Source organism: Asparagus officinalis, chromosome 3 (assembly GCF_001876935.1).
Source record: "Asparagus officinalis chromosome 3, Aspof.V1, whole genome shotgun sequence".
Taxonomy (NCBI): domain Eukaryota; kingdom Viridiplantae; phylum Streptophyta; class Magnoliopsida; order Asparagales; family Asparagaceae; genus Asparagus; species Asparagus officinalis.
This window is the reverse complement of record NC_033796.1, coordinates 344,004-365,580: the sequence shown is the minus strand read 5'-3', so window position 1 is coordinate 365,580 and position 21,577 is coordinate 344,004. Positions and strand designations below refer to the sequence as shown.

At 37.7% G+C, this 21,577-nt stretch overlaps 1 protein-coding gene across 1 annotated transcript in view; it reads left to right on the top strand.

Annotated features, from left to right (window-relative positions):
* LOC109832547 (agamous-like MADS-box protein AGL30) overlaps positions 1-10,613 on the top strand; it is an 18,942-nt gene extending 8,329 nt beyond the window's left edge. The window contains exons 8-12 of the mRNA XM_020399888.1: positions 4,940-5,036; positions 6,918-6,965; positions 7,070-7,197; positions 7,989-8,346; positions 10,324-10,613. Coding sequence (XP_020255477.1) covers positions 4,940-5,036; positions 6,918-6,965; positions 7,070-7,197; positions 7,989-8,346; positions 10,324-10,341 — 649 coding nt within the window. The 3' untranslated portion in view covers positions 10,342-10,613. The remainder of the gene's footprint in view (positions 1-4,939; positions 5,037-6,917; positions 6,966-7,069; positions 7,198-7,988; positions 8,347-10,323) is intronic.

Genomic DNA, 21,577 nt, shown 5'->3' with positions numbered 1-21,577 from the left:
TGAATAGAGTGTTATGCTAATCTAATTCGATTTAATACCAATTAAAACTAATTAATAAATATCCTAGCAAATATGATATACTACAAGATATATACAAGGATAAGCAATATAAACAAGGGTGAAATAAACAAAAACAAACAAGAGTTATATGCGCAAATAAACAAACACAAACACAAGCAAATGATCTACGTCTCTGCTCCCTACTCCCGGGGAGAAATCCACTATCACACTGGGTTTTCAACGCTCACCCAAAAACGTTTACACCTCACATTCGGTTTTCTAGCTCATCGAAAACTTTACAATCAACAATCTTGTAATCACACTCTATACCCTCTAAGTGTTGGTCTTTAGCCCGTGTCTCCCTCAAGTGTTTGGATTTACATCCTCTTCCTAGGCTTTACTACCGACGCCACTCCTCTTGGGACGACCTCGTCTCTCACCATACACTTCTCTCGGTGTACAAGTGTATTACAAAGTGTATACTCACAATTAAGCTCTCTAACAAATGATTGTTCTCTAAACAATATGAGAACTCAATTAAGCTCAACTCAATGTTACAAACTCACAACCCTAAATATACTATGTATGAAAATACTAAAAGCTCAAGTGGGTATGTGTAACAATAAGAATAAAATCAAAACTAAACTCAAATAAATTCTAGCTTATGGAAATGAAAACCAAACATATAAATAGCTAGATAGGAGTTTAGAAAACTTCTCCAATGACAAGAGTAGGAGAGATGAATTGAAGCTCAAACACCAAGAATTGATCTCCACTTCCTCTTGTGAAAATTTCTTCACAAAACAAACTTGAAACAAAACTTAAACTCTTTTAGAAACCCTCTTAAATTTGTTTAAAACATTCTCTTGGTTATCGAAAATAGTTATGATAATGGGATATATATAGGGTGGAAGAAATCAGCCTAAGAAACCCCAAAAACCCATAAAAATCATTAAAATACATAAACTTTGGAAATAATCGTTACTGTACAGCGGTCAGATTTATAAGTCGACTTGGTATAAGTCGACTTTACAGTACACATGAGTCGACTTGCAGAAGAAAAACAAGCTGAAAAACAGGCCATAAGTCGACTTGCGAAATGACATAAGTAGACTTGCTATGATATATAAGTCGATTTGACAGAGGCTAAATGCACTTTCTAGAGTAGTTCATAAGTCGACTTATCCAACCTGATAAGTCGACTTATGAACATGCACATGGACTGTGCATGTCCAAAAATTAACTTTTAAAGTGCATGATAATAAACATGTTTATAAGCATAATAATAAACATGTTACAATTTTTTTTCAATTTGCACTTCTCATTTGTAAAATCTCATCATTTTGCAGAAACACTCAAATACATGTTTGTATGAACACTTGAGTTTTTTATTTTTGACTTCAACAAAAGTTTTGAAACCTTATAAAATGATTTTATAGACTTAATAAAAGATGTATATAATGATTGTTAAGTCCATAAACCAATAACACAATATTTTCATAAAAACACCTATATTTTGATAAAATTCAATAAATACGTGTGTATAATTAAGCTTGAAGTATTAACACACATAATATAAAACCTAAACTATTTACCCAAGCAACTTGATCTTCAATGAGCTTTTCTTGGTACACTTGCGGATGAAGCTTGAACTTGGATCTTGACTTGAATTGTATTGCTTCATACCGATATTCCGCCAACCTCCATTGGATATGATCGTTATGACGCAATTCCATCCAACATCCGACACATTGTTTGCCTATAATAAATATAAAAACATAAACACTAGGCAAACAATATTAGTTACAAATTGTTTGTTAAAACATCATCAAAACAAAAAGGCCAATATTTCCAAGCTATAGTATGGAGTCAAGGATGAATAACAATATCATTATGAACTATAGTTCTAGCAGTAAAAAAATAACATTTATTATTGCATTGAAAATAGAATTACACTGCACTTTTCAACATTATAAGCTCATATTTTATAATAAACAATCTCAAAAGCAAACATTAAAAAAAAGTACGATAAACATGATATATATGAGATCCCAACCTACATTATTTGATAGACTTAAAATAAATAAAAAAACAAAACTAAAGATTGATGGTAACTATAGTATAATTTTATGTGATAAAAACAATCACATAAGCATACAGAAATACTAAAAATTTTGCATGAAAACTCCTAAAATTCCTAATTTTACTCAAAAATTAAGTTATAGTATAAAATGTTTAAAAACTATTATCACTTATTCTTTTTATTTCATATTTTAATTGAGCCGAGATCATACTTTCTCCACCTTTATTTTTTTATTGGGCAATTCTCAAGTGGCGTCTTCATCATCTACATCAATTGTGATATCATGTTGGAGTTGAATTTTTTAAAATTAATCTCTTCAAATAATGAAGTTCAACACCAAAATCAACCTATTTGTTTTCTGCTCCCCCCTCAAAAACTATAACCCTAATCTATGAAATGAGTTTGTACATAATGAAGAACAAAAGACAATGTCAAGAGACAAAAAAAGAAGGAATTGAATAAGAATCGCTAGGTTTGTACATGATAAAGAGCAAAAGACAAGATAAGAGTCCAAAAATATATTAGGATATACTTGGATAATTAAATTATATTATTACTCATAATTGATATGCATAAGAGATAAAATATGTTGATAATCTTAAACTATAAAATAGACTGTATGTGCCCTTTAACATAATTTTTTTTAATGCATGCAACCCCCAAGGTTAATTTTGAAAATCTCTTGGTTTTGTGAAAAAGTTTGGGTGTAAAAAACAAATGTTAAATTATCTAATCCGATTAAAGTAGGATCATATAAGCTAACCCTATACATAAAATTTATTTTAACAAAAACCCATATATAAGTATTATAATTAGCATTGAGATTAAAAATACGTGTGAGATTCTCTTTGACTTTTATACAAACAATATCTATTTAAATAATAATAGTATAATTAAACTTTGTGATCTGAAAAGAAATCAAACATACAATGTAATTAATTTCTTTAAAATAATCTAATCTAAGCTAATAAGAAGAAAATAGATGAAAGTACCGTGAAAGTTGTAATTTTATAATTCATAATTCTTAAACAATCTAATCTATTCTAATAAGAAGAAAATAACAAAGGCGCATACTTGTTGAAGGAGATAAAAGTATTATGAAAATTATTATAATTTCTTGATCTAAAAAAGATCAGATATACAATATAATTAATTACTTTAAAATAATCTAATCTAATCTAATAACAAAGGCACATGCCTGTAGAATGAGATAAAAGTGCTATAGAAATTATTGTAATTTTTTGGCGCATATATATTGGTATATGATGTTGCATGTGACATGATAACAATTATAAATAGAGTTCTAAATAATAATAGTATAATTAAATTTTAAAACTAACTATGCAGTATTTTGAACTACTTTAATTTTAGTCGGTGAGAGATCACCACTTTGTGTGTAATTATTAATCATATAGCATGTGAATAATTATTTGCAGATTGACATTATTAGTCATGTAGCACGTGAATAATTATTTACAGTTTGATCATTGATCACATATAAGAGCGAGGGGGTAAATTTGGCATTTAATAAATCGTCTAATTAACCTAAGAGTACCATGAACTACTTGAATTTTAGTCGGTGAGAGATCGTCACGTTGTGTGTAATTATTAATCATATAGCATGTGAATAATTATTTTCAGTTTGACATTATTAATCATGTAGCACGCGAATAATTATTTGCAGTTTGATCATTGATCACATATAAAAGCGAGGGGGTAAATTTAGCATTTAATAAATCGTCTAATTTACCTAAGCTGCTCTTTCATTCAGGTTTACATTTCAATTTAAATTATATCCTTATTTTCATACTATGTATATCCAAATAAGAATTCATCAATTTATCAACTTACTCTTACTTAATGGATTAGTATTTGAATTCCAAGGATATTTTTGTCTACTAAAAGATTTTTTTAAACTTGTGCTTTTAAAGGGAGTATGATGTTTCTCAATAAGAGATCTTAAAATTGAATTTCAAATCACCAGGAGAATAAAGCGAAACAGGAGAAAATGAGAGTGATAGGAGATTAAAATTCTGCTTAGCTTTAAATGAAGTATAACTTTAACATAATTGATAATAAGAAATGAGGAAGATAATGTTTGTCAAAAAAGTAACAAAATAATATATAATATGTTTTATTTAAATGTGAGTAATTTATAATCCTAACTAAACTTTAAAATCTCTACAATAAGATATAGCATATTTTATTTAAATGTGAGTAATTTACAATGATTACCTTAATTACATACCCTATTATGTATTTTATGTTTTGCATTGCATATACTTTAGGGGGTTTTCCTAGAAACGACCTTTAAACTAGAGTAATTCTACGGGAACCACCTTTGAATTTCAACTTATACACAAACCACCTTTAAAGTGGCTTTATGTTATAATCATCTCATAAATACCCTTAGAACTCATATTAAAGAGCACATGCCACATTTTGTTAATGTTTAGGTCTAGCTAGAATACAAGTCATGTGCCGTGAACGTGAATTTTTTAAAAGTTGTTTTTGGTTTTTTATTAAAAATTTGAATGAGAGGTGGTTGATTGCAAGACAAACCCACTTTAAAGGTGGTTTATATATAAATTGAAATTCAAAGGTGGGTCATGTAGAATTACCCTATTTTTAATGTGGTTTCTATGGAAAAACCAATAATTTTATTATAATTGTTTCTATCCTCAATTTTTTTTCCACTTCATTCCCCCACCTTTCACAAGGTTGATTCCTTGTTTCATCCTTGATTTTTTGTAAGCGTAGAAAGTTGTTTTTGTGGCTTCATATATGCATTTCAATTAGTTTATTTGTGTTTTGATATCATATTTAACATCATGATTGTTGTTGTTGTTGTTGCAGTTATTGGATTGACCCTGATAAGATTAACAGTATAGACCATATCAGGGCAATGGAAGAATCTCTTCGTGAATCTTTAGATCGAATCCGCATGCAGAAGGTACATATCCTTTTGCATTCCCTTTTGTTTTTTTGTTTCTGTCTGTCAAGGGGTATTTTAGTGGGTATATAACTGGAGGTCTGTTTATATGATTTTCCATGCATGAATTTATAGAGAATAGTATCACTTGCAGTTCTGTTCGTTAATTTAGGATAACGAGGATTTAATTCTTTGTCGTTTGGGTTTGAAGTTAGTACTGCAGCTTCCTGGTGTATATGATGAGGACACTGAATAATCTTGATTTTAGAAAACTCTTCTGAGCGATCTTACCGACTATGCTGATGACTTCCTTGCCATTATGTAAATACTAAAGGGGTTAAACAAAAATATTGAGTTTGTAGTAATAAAATATAATTCCAGGCTATTAAGGTATTCCCAAATTATAATGGTCGATTCTTTACTTGCCGAGCTCATTAGCACGAGCTTGTCACCATGAGGAGCATGAAAGAGGTGAGAGCGCTGTGCCTCATAGCTTGTTCCGGGTACAAAGTGCTCTATGCTGGCCTGCCCATTCCAAGTTGGGCAGTCATTTGTATGGGCTGGTTCCACGCATCTCTTAATGTGGAGGGAACCGTGTGAGGCTGGTTTCACAGAACAACGAAAATCTCCTGCTGTCAACAGTGGAAGGATAACGGATTGCTGCGCTCTGCATTCGCTTTGGACTTAGCTGCAGTGCTTCCAGTGAACCACCTCTATTTTGGAATTTTTGTTACAAAAAAATTATATTTTTAATTTCTTTGAAGTGTTTGTTATTGAGGTATTAAAAGCAGTTTATTTTTCAGATTGTTGCGTTTTGAAAAGGACATATTGGATAATAATATCAGCATAACAACTTAAGAGTCTCAATAGATGTCAGTTTAGTAATTAAATTATGAAAATGAAAGTGCATTATTGTGATGAAAGCCACCAGCAGCATCGCTCGGATGGAAAGTATTATTCTTATATTAAAGGGCTAAATACCCATATTGGCATTTTAATTCCATCCCATTTACCAAGAAGGTATTTTAATTAGGCAAACCTGCTTTAAGGTATTTTAATTGATTCAACTTACCAACAAGGCCATTTTTCTCGTCGGCGACCAGTTTTCCGGCGAGAGCTCGTCATGTGCATGGCACATGATGACTTAAACTGTTTTTTAGCCGCTAATGTGGCACAGATTTTCTGACGTGGATAAAACAGTTAGGAGAATAAAAGAGGGGATTCAAGCTGAGATTGGGTGAGATTGGAAACTAGGGTTTATCAAATTGGGGCATTCAAGCTGAGATTGAGCGTGGAAGAGAAGATATTATGTCGTCGTCATCAACCCGTACCAAGTTGTCTTCAACCCGTACCAAGTCGTCGTCCTCCGAAAATCACCTTCTGCATCAACTGAGGAACACCATCACATGGAATCCCTGCAATCTATCTCTTTCAACTGCCTCCTCCACGATTTCTCCCTCTCTATTTCTCCCTCTCTCTCGCGTTCAAATTCTGAAAATAAAAGAGGCGAATCTGTCCTATTTTGGGTGAATTAGGATTTTTAGAGGGTTAATTCTCGTCTTTAAACACTACCACGTCAGAAAATCCGTGCCATATCAGCAGCTAAAAAACAATTTAAGGCATCATGTGCCACGCACGTGACGAGCTCTCGCCGGAAAACTGGTCGCCAACGAGAAAAATGACATTGTTGGTAAGTTGAATCAATTAAAATGTCTTAAAGCAGGTTTGCCTAATTAAAATACCTTATTGGTAAATGGGGTGGAATTAAAATACCAATATGAGTATTTAGCCGATATTAAAGTTCTCTGAAGCATTAGCTTACATGGTCATGGCATACGTTTTCCCTTCTTATTCCTGCTTGCATTTTTGTACATAACTTATGGTTGTGTGCTTTGCTGACAGGAAAACTTGGAAAAGCAACACCTCATGACACTTGAACGTGCTGCGCAGGTAAAGCAGTTATATAGAATGAACATCTGTCTTATATGATTGTCCAGATTATTAACTCGTTACTCATTAGTTTCTGGATGAATTTCCCTGTCTTGATTATGTAGTTCCAGAATGGGCTGAATTTGCCTCTGGGGATGACTGGAGAGCAACAACCCTCACATATGTCATGGCTTCAGGAAAATGATGGTCGACACCTATTGCTCCAGGAAAATGCTAGTTTGCTACAACAAAGGTCAGTATATATCTTAGCATGATCTCATCTTTCTTACCTAAGTTTGTTTCCAAATCAAAAACTTAAAATAGTTTCATGTTTGCTGATACAAAGGTATGTACTGCATTTTATTATATCCAACAGCCCTAGTATATAAATTAGAGCAGCCCACAGGGAGGAATTCCTGTGTTTATGATGGTTTGTCCTTTTTGCCCTTAGGCAAGGGCACTTTGGTGCAAAATATAGGGACAAAATTGGGTTTTTGTTACTTCTGCTTTTGTCTGAATTAAAGGCAAGAAAGCATCCGTTATAATGTGAACCAGTTTTTCTTTTCTTTACTATTATTTTCAGATTCTAGGTGGCAACTTAACTTGGGGGTTTCCAATTTTGAGGTTCATAGTATGAAGTGGATATTTCTCTATATTTTCACATTTATATGCATGTATATCTCAATCTTAAGCAAGCGTTTTCATTCAACACATTTATTAATTGAGTTGAAACATGGATATATGTTTCAAAGAACCTTGGATGCACAATCCATGAGCCAAAAAATAAATTTAAAAAACCAAGGACACTGTTACCTTCTGTAACTTTGTTCTTACCTTTAAGGTCTCATACTATATAAGCTAATTTTATTTGGTAAAACACAGCTGACTCAAGTTACAGTACCACGACTTGCCCGGTTACACCATGAAACCATAATCATAGTCAAGTATTTTCTGCAGAAAGTGACATTTTCTTGTGTAAAAGGGTAAAAATTCCTTTTCTGTACTTCTTGCTAAACTGGTTGATGTTTCTGTTTTGTGGCTCAGGGATATTGAATGCTCCACAGATGCAACCCTTCAAGGATTTTCTGGATACTTTAGCACAGGAAAGCAAACCGAGGTCAATAAGCAAAGCCAGGAGGAAGCCTTGAATGAGTTGAATCAAAGCTCGTGCTTAAGGCTAGAGCTTGGAGGGAACTTTCCATACCCGTCTTATGATTTAAATTTGCTCAGTGAGAAGAAGTTCAAGCCTGGTGCTGAAGTTAATCTACCAGAGATTCCAGTTGATTATCAAGTTAACAACTTTGAGCCACCAAGGCCTGTCTATGATGCCAACGCTCAGGCATGGGCTTCAACATCTGGATCTTGTGGCATTGTCATGTTTGATGACCATTCCTACCCCCAGGTGATTTCTTTTCACTGTTTCCCCATTGCTTCTTCCTTTCATTCCTTGTAAGTTTATAAATGTTGATATCAACAATACTAATCATTTCCAGTTATAGAACCGGCATTCAAGGAACACAAATATATTGTTCATAATTAGAACCGGCATTCAAGGAACACAAATATATTGTTCATAATAGCAAGAACATGAAAAGTACTAGATACCATGTATGGCATTAAAACAAATTTAACTAAGCTTCCATTCACTTGTTCATACAATGTGTACTTGTGTGCTATTACCATTATGACTTGTGCGTTCGAAATGTGGAGAGTACAATAATACATTATTCAGGACAAAGGAAGGATTATATATTGAATTAGTTTGAATGGAGGAACTTGGATTTTCTCGTCCAGCTGTGAAAGAATTTGCTCCGTATATTGCAGAAGGCACTGGAAATCTACCCTTCCAAAAGATAATTTAGGCTAGCGAATAAACTTGCTTGTGGAATGCTGACTGCAGTTGAACTAATGAATCAGGAGTTACACCAACACAAAGAGGAGAAAGAGAACCAAAAGACTTTAGAATGAAGAGGACTGCACTGTTTTTTTAAGCAGCAAGTGAATTTCGTTCATGTCTGTTCATTCCAACAGTAGCAATGAGTTCAATGGATATGCTTGATAAAGTTAACAACTACAACCAATATACCCTTTTATAATTCACTTATAATTGATCAACAAAAGTAACACTCTCATGCTAATGTTCCTTGAAAAGATGTATGTACGGAAAGCAATGCCCCTAATAATAAATAGTCCAAAGTTTTACTTCATCCGCATGAGCACGCACTGACGCAGCCATCGCAAAGTAGACCTTCTTTCTTCATAGAATGCTCAAAATCTTACACTATGCACACCCTTGAGAGAAAAAAATGTATAGTAAATTCATAGAATGCTCAAAATCTTACACTATGCACACCCTTAAGAGAAAAAAATGTATAGTAATTTTGTTTTACTCGATATATTCATCAAGTCAGCTGTTACTATTTTGCTTCCTCACTGTTCAGATAGCTTATATTCCATTGGCCCTGTTTGTCAAAGGTTTAAAGAAGAGGGGATCAAAGAGAGGATTGAGTTTGTTTGTCAAAGGTTTAAAGAAGAGGGATCAAGGAGAGGATTGAGTTAGTGAGATTTATTTTAATCATTGTGCTCTTCCATATTGTTTTGGGATAAGAGAGGATTGTTACTATTTTCTTTGTAAGCAAAGGGATTATTTATTAACCCGTCTAAGAAGGTGGATTAGTAAACCGCTCAAAAGACTGGGTTAACTCATTTTAACCCTCCAAAGAGAGGGTTAACTCATTTTACCTCCCCCCCTCCCATGCGCGCGCACATGAAAACACCTCATTCACCTACCTGTTGCCAAACAGCGTATATAATAAAGGACGGGATAAAATTAGCAGCAATTCTATATGCATTATTGCCTGTTCTAATGGGTAATGAGATATAACCACTGTAGCCCATTTGGTTGTTTATTTTAATTTAGTAGGAAGCCAAAGAGAATGCTGTAGATTTTTCTGTCAGTTAAATCTTCTGTGAGGAAGTTTATTGAATAACCCCAGGAAATTATATTGTGATCCCAGTTTCTTTTGAGTCCTGACATTAATTTGTTTTCCAATTAAAGGACAAATTTTCAATTTCAACCTATTTGCAAACTTAATTGCAAAAATCGACCCATTTTATACTTATTTTTCAAATTCGACCCAGTTTCAGCCAGGTGACTGAAACTGGGTCGAATTTGAAAAATAAGTACAAAAGAGGTCGATTTGTGCAATAAATGTTCTAAATAGGTCGAAATTGAAAATTTGTCCCCAATTAAAACTGAGACAGAAAAGTGGAAACCGGGTCTGCAATGTCGTTGCCTATCCTAATTGGCTTTTCTATTGTTATAATTTGTAAGAGTGAAGTTTTAGTGATGTTAATATTTCTTCCCCCTTTTTTGCAGCAACCGAACCAGACATGACAATTCGAACCGATAGTCTGCTGCTAGTTTTGTTTGCATGACAACTGGATCTTCTTCATCCTTTTATATCCTTCCTGAGTGCACTATAGACTGACAAGATGAGGCGAAACTTTTCAGCTGATGTCAAACTTGTATATTTTTCTTTCATACCAGTATCATATACAGTACCAACTGAGATACAAGATTTCAGGGTGTTATACTGTTGTACAGAAACCTGACTAGGGTTAGGGTGATTTTAGCACCCATTGGTTCTTGGATCATTCTATTTACCATACAGATCATAAATGTCTTCTTTCTTTTTTACCTCATCTTTGTTTTTTTTAAAGATTTTCTTTCAAGGCAAAATCCTGAAAAACTTGCCGTTGTATTAGTATATACCGCATAAAAGGGTTATTAAGCACATTAATGTTTGCTTGTAAAATATATTGGAGGCTCGCTATAGTAACCGGAAAGTAAATTTTCCGGTATAAATGGCGACAGATTGTAAATTGAAATCCATTTGAATTATAAACCTGACAAATTTTCATCCTTTTTATGCTATGCGTTTGGAAGTGGGAAGTTGTTGCTGCAATCCATTGCAAGATTCTTCGTTTTAATTTGGCCTGGAAGTGATGTTAATGGAAACTCATGGTGATGTTGTTGCTGTTTCATTCACGAGGACCCCTCGCCCTATTGTATCGTATGGATGAATTATTTGGTTGTGGGGGAGGGGGCAATGCTTTGAGTTTCATAAAACCTGTTATGGTGTTTATTCGCCCAATATACAGTATTCACAAAATAAAGCAATAAGAGCCCTACTCGACTCTCAAGAGTTCTAGGCATACGACTTCTCAGTCGAATAACAAGCCCTTTGTATCTTATTAGGAATAAACCCAATGCACAGTCACAGAGACCTCGGTTCCATCGACTCATCAAGCCGACACTCTAGTGTCGACATGAAAGGCGATAGAAGTCGACACGAGAGATCCTGACCTCCCAGGCGAATCGACATCTTTATATTGACTCGAAAGGCGGTTATGAACTAAGACATGAAGACATTCCAACCAGTCGAACAGACCGACACTCCTAGGTCGATGCGAAAGGCGGTGTCGGTCGACCTTATCATCGAAGACGATCCAACTTAGGGCACTTGATCACTCGCTGGGCTTTTCTCAGAAACGACTTAAGAGACATTCCCTGCTGTCGACTAAATTGAGGGCTCGACCCCGGCCTCAAGCCTCTCCCCCAAAGCAAATGTTGATGCCTCAGTCCACTTTGGACAAGCCTTATCCAGATTTTGGCCTGACAGATCTCCATGACTTGTCAATTCAATCACTTCCTAGGAAATGCGGAGACACTATCTCCCATAATGAAGCAACTCACTCTCCAGTCGCCAGCCGATATCTGTAAAGCGAGGTACGACTCAGTATGCCCACGTGACTTCTGCCACACTCACAAGTCACTTCCCGGACATCACGGAGACATCATCTCCCATGCTGAAATAACTTCCCCTCCAGTCGCCAGCCGACACCTGTAGAGCGAGGGATGATTCACCTTCCAGCTCACACTTTGTGACCGCTATTCTGTATGGTCAAAATAACCAGTCTACTAGTGATATCCACTCTACATATAGAGGTTGTTCACCATCAGAAAAGGGGAGAGACCAAGAAACCTGACCTAAGCTAAGGTAACTTGATCTAACCTGATCTAACATAACAAAAAACTCTCGGAGCAATTCAAATCTTCCTCCTGATCCAAACCTTAGAGATGATCATCTCTAATGCACATAGCATAAGAACACACAGTTCTAAACTCCTCTCAAGCTTAAGTTTATCAACTAACTTGACCATCGGAGGAATCACGGGGGAATCGGTTCCGCCCTCTCACGGGTTCTTCTTGTGTGTGCAGTGTGGACATCAAATCCTCGTTCAAAAACTAGGCATAAAGTCGAAGAAGGGAGCAGGTCCTCCATCATTCTTCATCACCCCGCAACCATCATCTTCTGAATATTGTTATGGTAAGTCACCATACTAAGTTAAAGATGTTGGGAGAATGTTTGCGTAGATCCAAGAGAGCTATGGTTCAAACCAACTTAGATTTAGAAGCCTAGACAAAGTCAAGTCTCTCGGTCAGGAGAGTAGACGAGCTATCTTTCGGTCAAGAGTCGTCTCGACCGACTCGAAGCACGGGATCAGTCGCCTCCTTATAATTAAGACGACTCCTCGAGCAGACGACTCGACCATACACTCGGCCCAAAACTCACTCGACTATCAGATCGATGAATTATAATAAGGGCTCGCAGATTAAACCCACCTCAACTAAAGAGATAAGATCCGACCGAGCTCACTTCAGATGTCAATCGACACAACAGTACTGATAAGTCCTATCAAGATCTCCATTCTGACAACTCTCGTGCCCAAGCCGCTTACAAGTCACTTCCCAGAGATTGCCATGATGCTCTCCTGTGCACGAGTGACCCCTCCCCCAATTACCAGCCATCATCTGGAGAAATAAGGACGGCTAAGTGGCCGACCTATCCTATGCCCTGTCTCTTCTGACAAATCCAGGGTATTGAGAAGACGATTCTCTCCTGTATTCGAATGACTTCCTTTCCAATCGCCGCCGACATCTGGAAGGAGAAAGATGACTCAGTAGCCCATCTGCTCACCCTGCAACTGTCCTCATGTGCAAAAGAAAAGCCAAAAATCTCAAGGCAACAGACTATAAAAGGAGGTAAGGAGGGTAAGGGCAGGAGGTTGATCTCTGCTTCTTCTTACGCCTGAGCTTTACTCCCCTTTTGATTCTTTTTCATAAAGAGAAAATTTAATAACTCTTGGAGAGGAAGTCCCTCTAAGGACCTCAATGGCCCAGGGATCTCTCAAAAAACCCTCCTCAAGTTCACCAAATGACTTGACCGTCGAAGGTACCACGGGGGAAACTAGCCCCATATTCCTACGATTCTTGTATGTACAGGCTATCAATCCACCCCGCGCGCTTAGAACTGGGCATAAAGTCAGAGGAGGAGTCGGTCCCAACATTCATCCTCTCCTTCTTCCCCACCGTCGCCAGGATCGAAACTGCATCCGACTACGGGAAACCCCTATCAACTGTTTGTTCACGAGCATCAATAGTTTGGCGCCCACCGTGGGGCCTACTTTCTTCTCTGAGAAGAAATGCCCAATTCTAAGTTGGGGCCTGATGTTGTTCATTGTTGAAGAGCACTGGAATTGCACCATTCAAGCTAAACAAAGCCTGGAATCGCATCATTCAAGCTAAGGAGGATTAGCCTATGGCTATGATGAGCCAATGTAGGTGTAGCCCTTGAGGGCTCCAGCAACTTTCTGGGGGGTATTTGCTAAGTAGAACCTCGAAAGCCCTCCTAAGAAAAGACACATCATTATGGTTCTTGTCTGGCTTGAAAATGAAGCACAGACTTCTAATCGTCGCCACAGACAAAAAACCCCACCGCATGGGCAACCAAGAGGCCTGGGGTTGGATCGCAAACAGAACCCTCAGGGGTTATGATAAGATCCAATATTGCTCAAGCTCTTATCGGCAATGGCTCCCCCGAACAAGGAGTAGCGATCAAATCTGTGGCATACTCCTCGGACCATCACCACCTCCAAAGGAGAGTCCTTCCTCACCAAGGATGAGATTGCGGGGAAAACTCAAGGGCTCATCATCTGGTCTTCTCAGGAAGATTAACAGCCCCGGCACCCCAACAAATGCTCAAAACCACCAGAGTCGAAGTAAAACCTAGTGGTCAAAGCATGTGACTTATACTCTCCTTGTAAGAAGGCTCCTCTATTTATAGGATGGTCCAGTTGTCGCTATCCCTGAAAACCCCTAGGGGAAGTCATGATCCCATCAAATTCCAGGGAATGAAGCGTCGGCGCATAGGGTTTCTCGCCAACAAGAAGCCCCCATCAGAAAAGTTGCCTGGTTCTCCTCCATTGAGCAACATCTTCCAAAAGCTCAAACAACAGAATATCAGGCCTAACAGAGCAACCGACGATGGACAAACAAGATTTGTTGAAAATCACCATGTCCACCATCGACCGACAAGGACCTCAGCAAAAACTCAAAATTCAGAAAGGTCCTTGGCTGATGAGATGGCAAATATGCCAACAATTCAACAACATCTAAAGAACCAAACAACTCACCATCAAGAGAAAGAGCAACCCCCGATTCTGGCCATTCCTTAGTTTTGCAACAAAGACGAACAATGAAGTAACAGCTCGCTCTCATCAAAACTGGACTGACCACTACCAAAAAGAAACAGCCAAGAAAGCTCTGCCTCGGTGACATTGTCCCCAGCCAAAAGCTGTCTTCAAAAACACACATGGGCAAAAAACACGAATTCTGCATTGCCCGATGGAATAAATATGAATGAGTTGTACTCTCTCATGTATAAATTTCAAAACAATCAATGAAAAAGTCAAATGAAAAGAGAGACATCAAAAGACCTGGTCGTCTGGTCAATTGACTCCTCGGTCGGTATCAAAAGCCCTTGGCACCTAATCTGGATAAAACCAAGACAAAACGACTCCTTAGTTGGTCACAAGATCCTGGCGCCACCTCAGGATAGGCCCATGGTGCAATGACCCCTCAGTCAGGCCTTGGCACCATCTCGGGATAGGCCTAAGGCACAATGACTCTTCAGTCGGTATCAAAAGCCCTTGGTACCTAATCTGGATAAAACCAAGGCAAAACGACTCCTCAGTCGGTCACAAGACCTTGGTACTTCCTCAGGGCAAAACCAAGGTAAAACGACTTCTCAGTCGGAATAAAGCCCTTGGCTCTTCTTAAAGGTAAGTCCAAGGCACAACATATGGTTCGATCCCTTCTGCTCTCATAGTCCATAGTGGTCAAGACCTTGGTACCTTCTCAGGGTAAAATCAAGGCAAAATAACTTTTCAGTCGGAACAAAGCCCCTGGTTCTTCTTAAAGGTAAGCCCAAGGCACAACATATTGTTCGATTCCTTCTGCTCTTATCGTCCATAGTGGTCAAGACCTTGGTACCTCCTCAGGGTAAAACCAAGGCAAAACGACTTCTCAGTCGGAACAAAGCTCTTGGCTCTTCTTAAAGGTAGGCCTAAGGCCATGGTTTTAAATATCGACCGATAATCCGATATTATCGCCGAGTTATCGGATTTGGGAGCTTTCCGCTAGGATAAGTAGGATTTTTAATCGGTTATCGTTTTATGGGTTTATCGGCGAGTTATTGACGATAAAGGCACTTATCGGCTGATAATGGAGGTTGAAAATATCCGTTTTATCGGCGTGAGTTTTGAGTTGAATTGTTAGGTAATGGGCTGTTACTTAGTGAGTTCTTAAACCTGACCCGACTCGCTTTTGACAATAAAATAAAGTTTCTAACTTCAAGTTCAGCCCTAATCCTTAGTGAATCTCTCTCCCTCTCTATACGGCTGTTCTTTGAGCCTCCGAGCCTCTTCGAACTCCATCGAGCTTAAGATCTTTGTTCCTCTCTAACTCCGTTGACCTCGTCGCTTGCCTCCCCGACCTCGAAGCTCACGTCCGCTGACGTCGCTCGCCTTCCCGACCTTAAAGCTCACCTCCGCCGACGTCGCTCGCCTTCCCGACCTCGAAACTCACCTCCGGTGACGTTTATATTTCATTAAGTATGGTTAGATTATATTTTTTGGTTATTATATTATATATATACACCATCCAGTATATCACTCCGATAAATACTACTTAACCTCGATATATCCCCGATTTTCACTATCCGATAAGGATTTTGACCATCCGATAAATCCCCGATAATCGATATTTAAAACCTTACCTAAGGCACAACATATGATTCGATTCCTTCTGCTCTCATCATCCATAATGGTCAAGACCTTGGTACCTAATCTGGATAAAACCAAGACACAACGACTTCTCAGTCAGAATTAAGCCCTTGGCTCTTCCTAAAAGATAAGTCCAAGGCAAAAATGACTTCTCAGTCGGTATCAAGCCCTTGATACCTAATCTGGATGAAATCAAGACACAACGACTTCTCAGTCGGAATTAAGCCCTTAGCTCTTCCTAAAAGATAAGCCCAAGGTAAAAATGACTTCTCAGTCGGTATCAAGCCCTTGGTACCTAATCTGGATAAAACTAAGGTACAACGACTTCTCAGTTGGAATAAAGCCATTGGCTCTTCCTGAAAGATAAGTCTAAGGCAAAAACGACTTCTCAGTCGATCTCAAGCCCTTGATACCTAATCTGGATAAAACCAAGGTACAACGACTTCTCAGTCGGAACAAAACCCTTGATTCTTCCTAAAAGATAAGACCAAGGCAAAAACGACTTCTCAGTCGGTCTCAAGACCTTGGTACCTAATATGGATAAAACCAATGCATAACGACTTCTCAGTCGAAACAAAGCTATTGGCTCTTCCTGAAAGATAAGTCCAAGGCCAAAACGACTTCTCAGTCGGTCTTAAGACCTTGGTACCTAATCTGGATAAAACCAAGGCACAACGACTTCTTAGTCGGAACAAAGTCCTTGGCTCTTCATCTAAGAACTAAACAAGGTACAACGACTTCCCAGTCGGTTCTAAAACAGTTGACTCCCTATCAGGAGTGACCTAAAGTACAAAGACTCCACAAGTCGGCAACCAAATCAATGGTTCCCTGCCTAGACAAACCCAAGACGGACCTAGGGTCAACTTCCGCAAAGTTATTGTCCGACCAAACAGGAGAAACGAAGACATTGCCAGTCATCCTGCCTATGGTCTCTAATCCGCAAGGGTCAACACTTCGTGAAAGGAAAACGGAGCCACAACAAAGTCAACTATTCTATCAAGCATTCGCAGTTCTCAAAAGCAGAAGACAAAAGAAATCGTTGCTCATTTAAAGAGGAGTTTTGTACATTTTTTCAAAAGGCCTAACAAGGCTTTAAAAAAATTTTAAGGCTCAGCACCACTATCCCTCGAGTCCTCCCTCATTCTCTTCAAAGGCCTCCTGGAAGAACTCGACCCCTCCGAGTTAGCCCTTCTTTTATAAACCTCCATTGGTGGAGGAAGGACCGTCACTTCGAGACCAGAGGAAGACGAGGAGGACCGTCCCATCTCAAGAAACTCCTCTATGTCCAGAGTTTTGGTCTCTTGAAGACCGATGCGACATCGGAGCTTCTCAAGATCTCCAGCCGCGAGATCGCTGAGGGCCCTCAGCTCCAACACATTATCCTGCACCTAGGGCCAACTCAAGCAGGATAGTATGCTATCGGCACCAAACACCCAGATGAAGAACCTCTTCTATTCTTTGTCTAGCTCAGGGAGATCGGAGTCTAAGCGAAAATCGCCCCGACAGTGGAAAAAGTAATATGGGTCGCCCTCAGCAGTTCCCACACTGACCACGTGCCTAAGCAAATTAAGGCTGGGCACCACGTCCGCCTTAGAGCAGACATCTATAAACACCATCAAGATATAGATGGCGTGGGGATGGAACTGGCAGGGGGAAACCCCCAAAACCGTAAAAACTTCCCTTACAAAGGGATGCAATGGCAGGCGCAGCCTACACTGCAGATGCGCCTAATAAAGAGGCACCCGGTCCTCGCCGTGCATATGCAACAGAGTTGAGCTGTCCGGTGCCCCTATGGTCATCGTCAAACGATAAATGCCATACTGATCATGCAACCAGTTGGCCTCGTCCAGAGTCATCCTCGATCTAGATAGAAACAAAACCATGAGTTTCTCCTCGCAATCGTTCTGTGGAAGAGCCATGATAAAATCTCTTAAGGAGCCAAATGGTCGACGAAGAGAAATGTTCCTGGTAAAGAGTATCCTTTTAAAAACAGCACTGGAAACTATTTATACGCCTCCAAAAGAAGCATGCAGAGCCCAAAAGGCAGCCTTAGAACAACCAAGGAAGATTCACTTCGAGAATCGGAACAAATTGCTCGAAGTATCAACCGTCGCTCGAATCATGCCAAAGAATACCAAGTATATATATATATATATATATATAATATATATATATATATATATATATAATAGTATATATATATATATATATATATATATATATATATATGGTGAGTTCTAATAAAAATCTCACTATCCTAAAACTAAAAACCAAATCCTCTCACATTGATCTAGATTCATCCAATGGCTGGGATTATAATACTATTACAGTTGCATAAGGGTAATCATGTAAATTAACAGCCACCAAAGAGAGGTAATGAATGCATGTGTCTGTTGAGTTCTCCAAAAGTCACAACATATCTGCTCTCTCTCTTCGCTCCCTGCCTCTTCTCTCTCTCTCTCTCTCTCTCTCTCTCTCTCTCTCTCTTCAACAGCTCCCTATCCAAAAAGTCATGACAACTCTCTCTCTCTCCAAAACTCGTCCCAACTTATCTAATGCTATGTTTGCCTTCAACTGCATCTCTATCAACGGTCTTCTTCAACCCTCGTCTTCAACCTTCATCTTCAACCACCACGGTCTTCTTCAACCTTCGTCTTCAACCTTCATCTTCAACAACCGTCTTCAACCTTTGTCATCGTTAAATTATTTTGACGTTTTAATGATAAGTTTATGAAATTTGTTTGATTTTTCGTCTAAAAGTTTTAGTTTTAACCTTAAAGATCATAGCTTTTTGTTGTAAAAGGTGAAAATTTTCACCTTTTAGTCTGAAAAGTTTCCTGTTTTTTGAAGAAACCAGTTGAAAAACGAAGACACACATGAGTGAATCTAGATTCACTGTAGTAAATCTCGATTCACTGTAGTGAATCCAGATTCAGTTATGTGAGGTGTTTGTTTTTTACCATAAAAATTGTAACTTTTTGCTGTAAAAGGTGAAATCTTTTCATGGTTTAAAATTTTATAGCTTGATGATAGGAAGTTTGTTGAATCAAAAACTTTTGCTATAAAGGGCATCCAATTTAAAATTTTGCTGTAAAGGGTAAAATTGAAGTGAAGTGAATTGATGTTCACTGAACTAAATACTCTTGAACTAAATACAAATTTGTATTTAGTTATCGATGTTCACTGAACTAAATACAAACATACATTTTAGCTTCAATATAAGTTATCGATGTTCACTGAACTAAATACAAATTTAGTTTAAGTAAAAGTCATGTTTTACGTACTCTTGAATTAAATTGAAAATCATAGATTTAGTTATTTTTTCAGGGAGTTGATAAACCTATGTGACTAGACATTGGAACAATGAATACAACGGGATGAATCTGATTTCACTTCAGTGAATCTCGATTCACTGAAATGAATCTACTTCAGTGAATCTCGATTCACATCATTGAATCGAGATTCACTGTAGTGAATCTCCGTTCATCCATGCCATCCACATGCAAACGCAAGTCTTCTGAAGTCTATGAAGAGAACCTATCCCATTGGATCCATTGTTTCACTTAAGATTCATTGTACATTAATTTTATTGAATTATGAAGAGAACCTATCCCATTGGATCCATTGTTTCACTTAAGATTCATTGTACATTAATTTTATTGAATATCGATTTATATTGTTTATCTGTAACTCTAAAATAGTTGATTTATGTTTGCCCACTATCTGGATTTACCTGTACAAATGTAACATTATATTATTCAATCTAGATTAAATCTCAATTCAGTTTTTGATTTATCAATGGTGAATCTATGTTTATTGATATAATCATTCTTGTTTATTTTTAGATTTAGGCAGCTAAGATGTAAACTCAAGTCATTTCAGTATCGGATTTGGTAAAAAATTTAAAAATTGTATTGGATAGTTGTGAAACCTTGAAAGGCCATAACTTTGTGTACGAACGTCGCGTCGTATTGAGACGATAATTCAAAAAATGCCTCTATCATGCAAAACGGAGGATAATTTGGTTTATTTGGTTTTAGTCAAACCGAATCACAAATTTGACTTCACCGTAAAGATACAAACAAGATAGTGTCATGTTGAAGTTACAGTTATTCAAAATAACTCATAAATTGTCGACAGAATCGAGATTCATCGTTATGAATTTAGATTCAACTAGTTATATTAGAATAAGAGTTGAACAGGATAATCCATTAATATACAAACTAAAATGAATCTCGATTCACTGGAGTGAATCTGGATTCACTATATATAGCAACCCAGCAGCAGCAACACAGCACAACTTGAATCTCGATTCACTGCAGTGGATGAATCTCGATTCACTGTAATGAATCTAGATTCACTATAATGAATCGAGATTCACTGAAGTATTGAATCGAGATTCACTAAAGTGAATCGAGATTCACTAAAGTGAATCGAGATTCACTAAAGTGAATCGAGATTCACTTCACTTCAAATAGTCACTGATGCGAAAGAAACTTCATCCCTTCGTATTCATTATTTTACAGGCATGTCTCTTCATAAAATAGGGGCAACAAACAACCAATGAATCCAGATTCACTGGATTGAATCCAGATTTACTCTAGCGAATCCAGTTTCACTTCAGTAGCAGCACAACAGCACATCAGCAGCAACACAACATAACAAGACCACCAACTTATGAACAACAATTAAATAAATATTAACTCCAACTTGTGAACAGTAATTAAATAAATATTAACTATATATGGCTCTCGATTCACTCCAATGAATCCAGATTCACTGTAGTGAATCAAGATTCCTGAATTCAATCCAGATTCACTGGACTGAAACTCGTTATCAAACAATAGCAAATCTGCAAAAATAAAAAACAAAAAGAATAAGAAACGTCGTGAACAAAAATAAACAAACAAGACAGGAATTTTGCTTTTTTTTATAAAAGAGAAGATTTTGAGGGCGAGGGGCTTCAGCGTCGGCTAAACAAACAAGACAGGAATTTTTCTTTTTTTTAAGAGAAGATTTTGGCGGTCAAGGGGCTTCGTCGACGGCGTCGAGGGGCTTCGACCAGCTCGAAGCTGGTCGAGAACGACGTCGAGGGGCTTCGGCGTCGGCGTGGGCTCGTCGATGGTCTTCGACGGCGAGCTCGTCGAGGGGCGTCGGGGCGTCGGCGTGAGCTGGAGCGCAGAGAGAGAGAGAGAGCGCTTTAATTTGGGGATCTCAATTTCGGGGGAGACTTCAATTTGGGTAGATTCCAATGTTTACACTAATAAATGGTTCCTATTTTACCTCTTTTACATAATAAAAAGCAGCTGATGTGTAGTAAAGTTGTATTTATTTTCAAATCTGCCATTGAAATCAATACCATTGGATTAAATAGATTGGAGGGTTAGGATTGGTTTTTAGTTTTCTAGGTTTTTATTAGAACATCACCATATATATATATATAT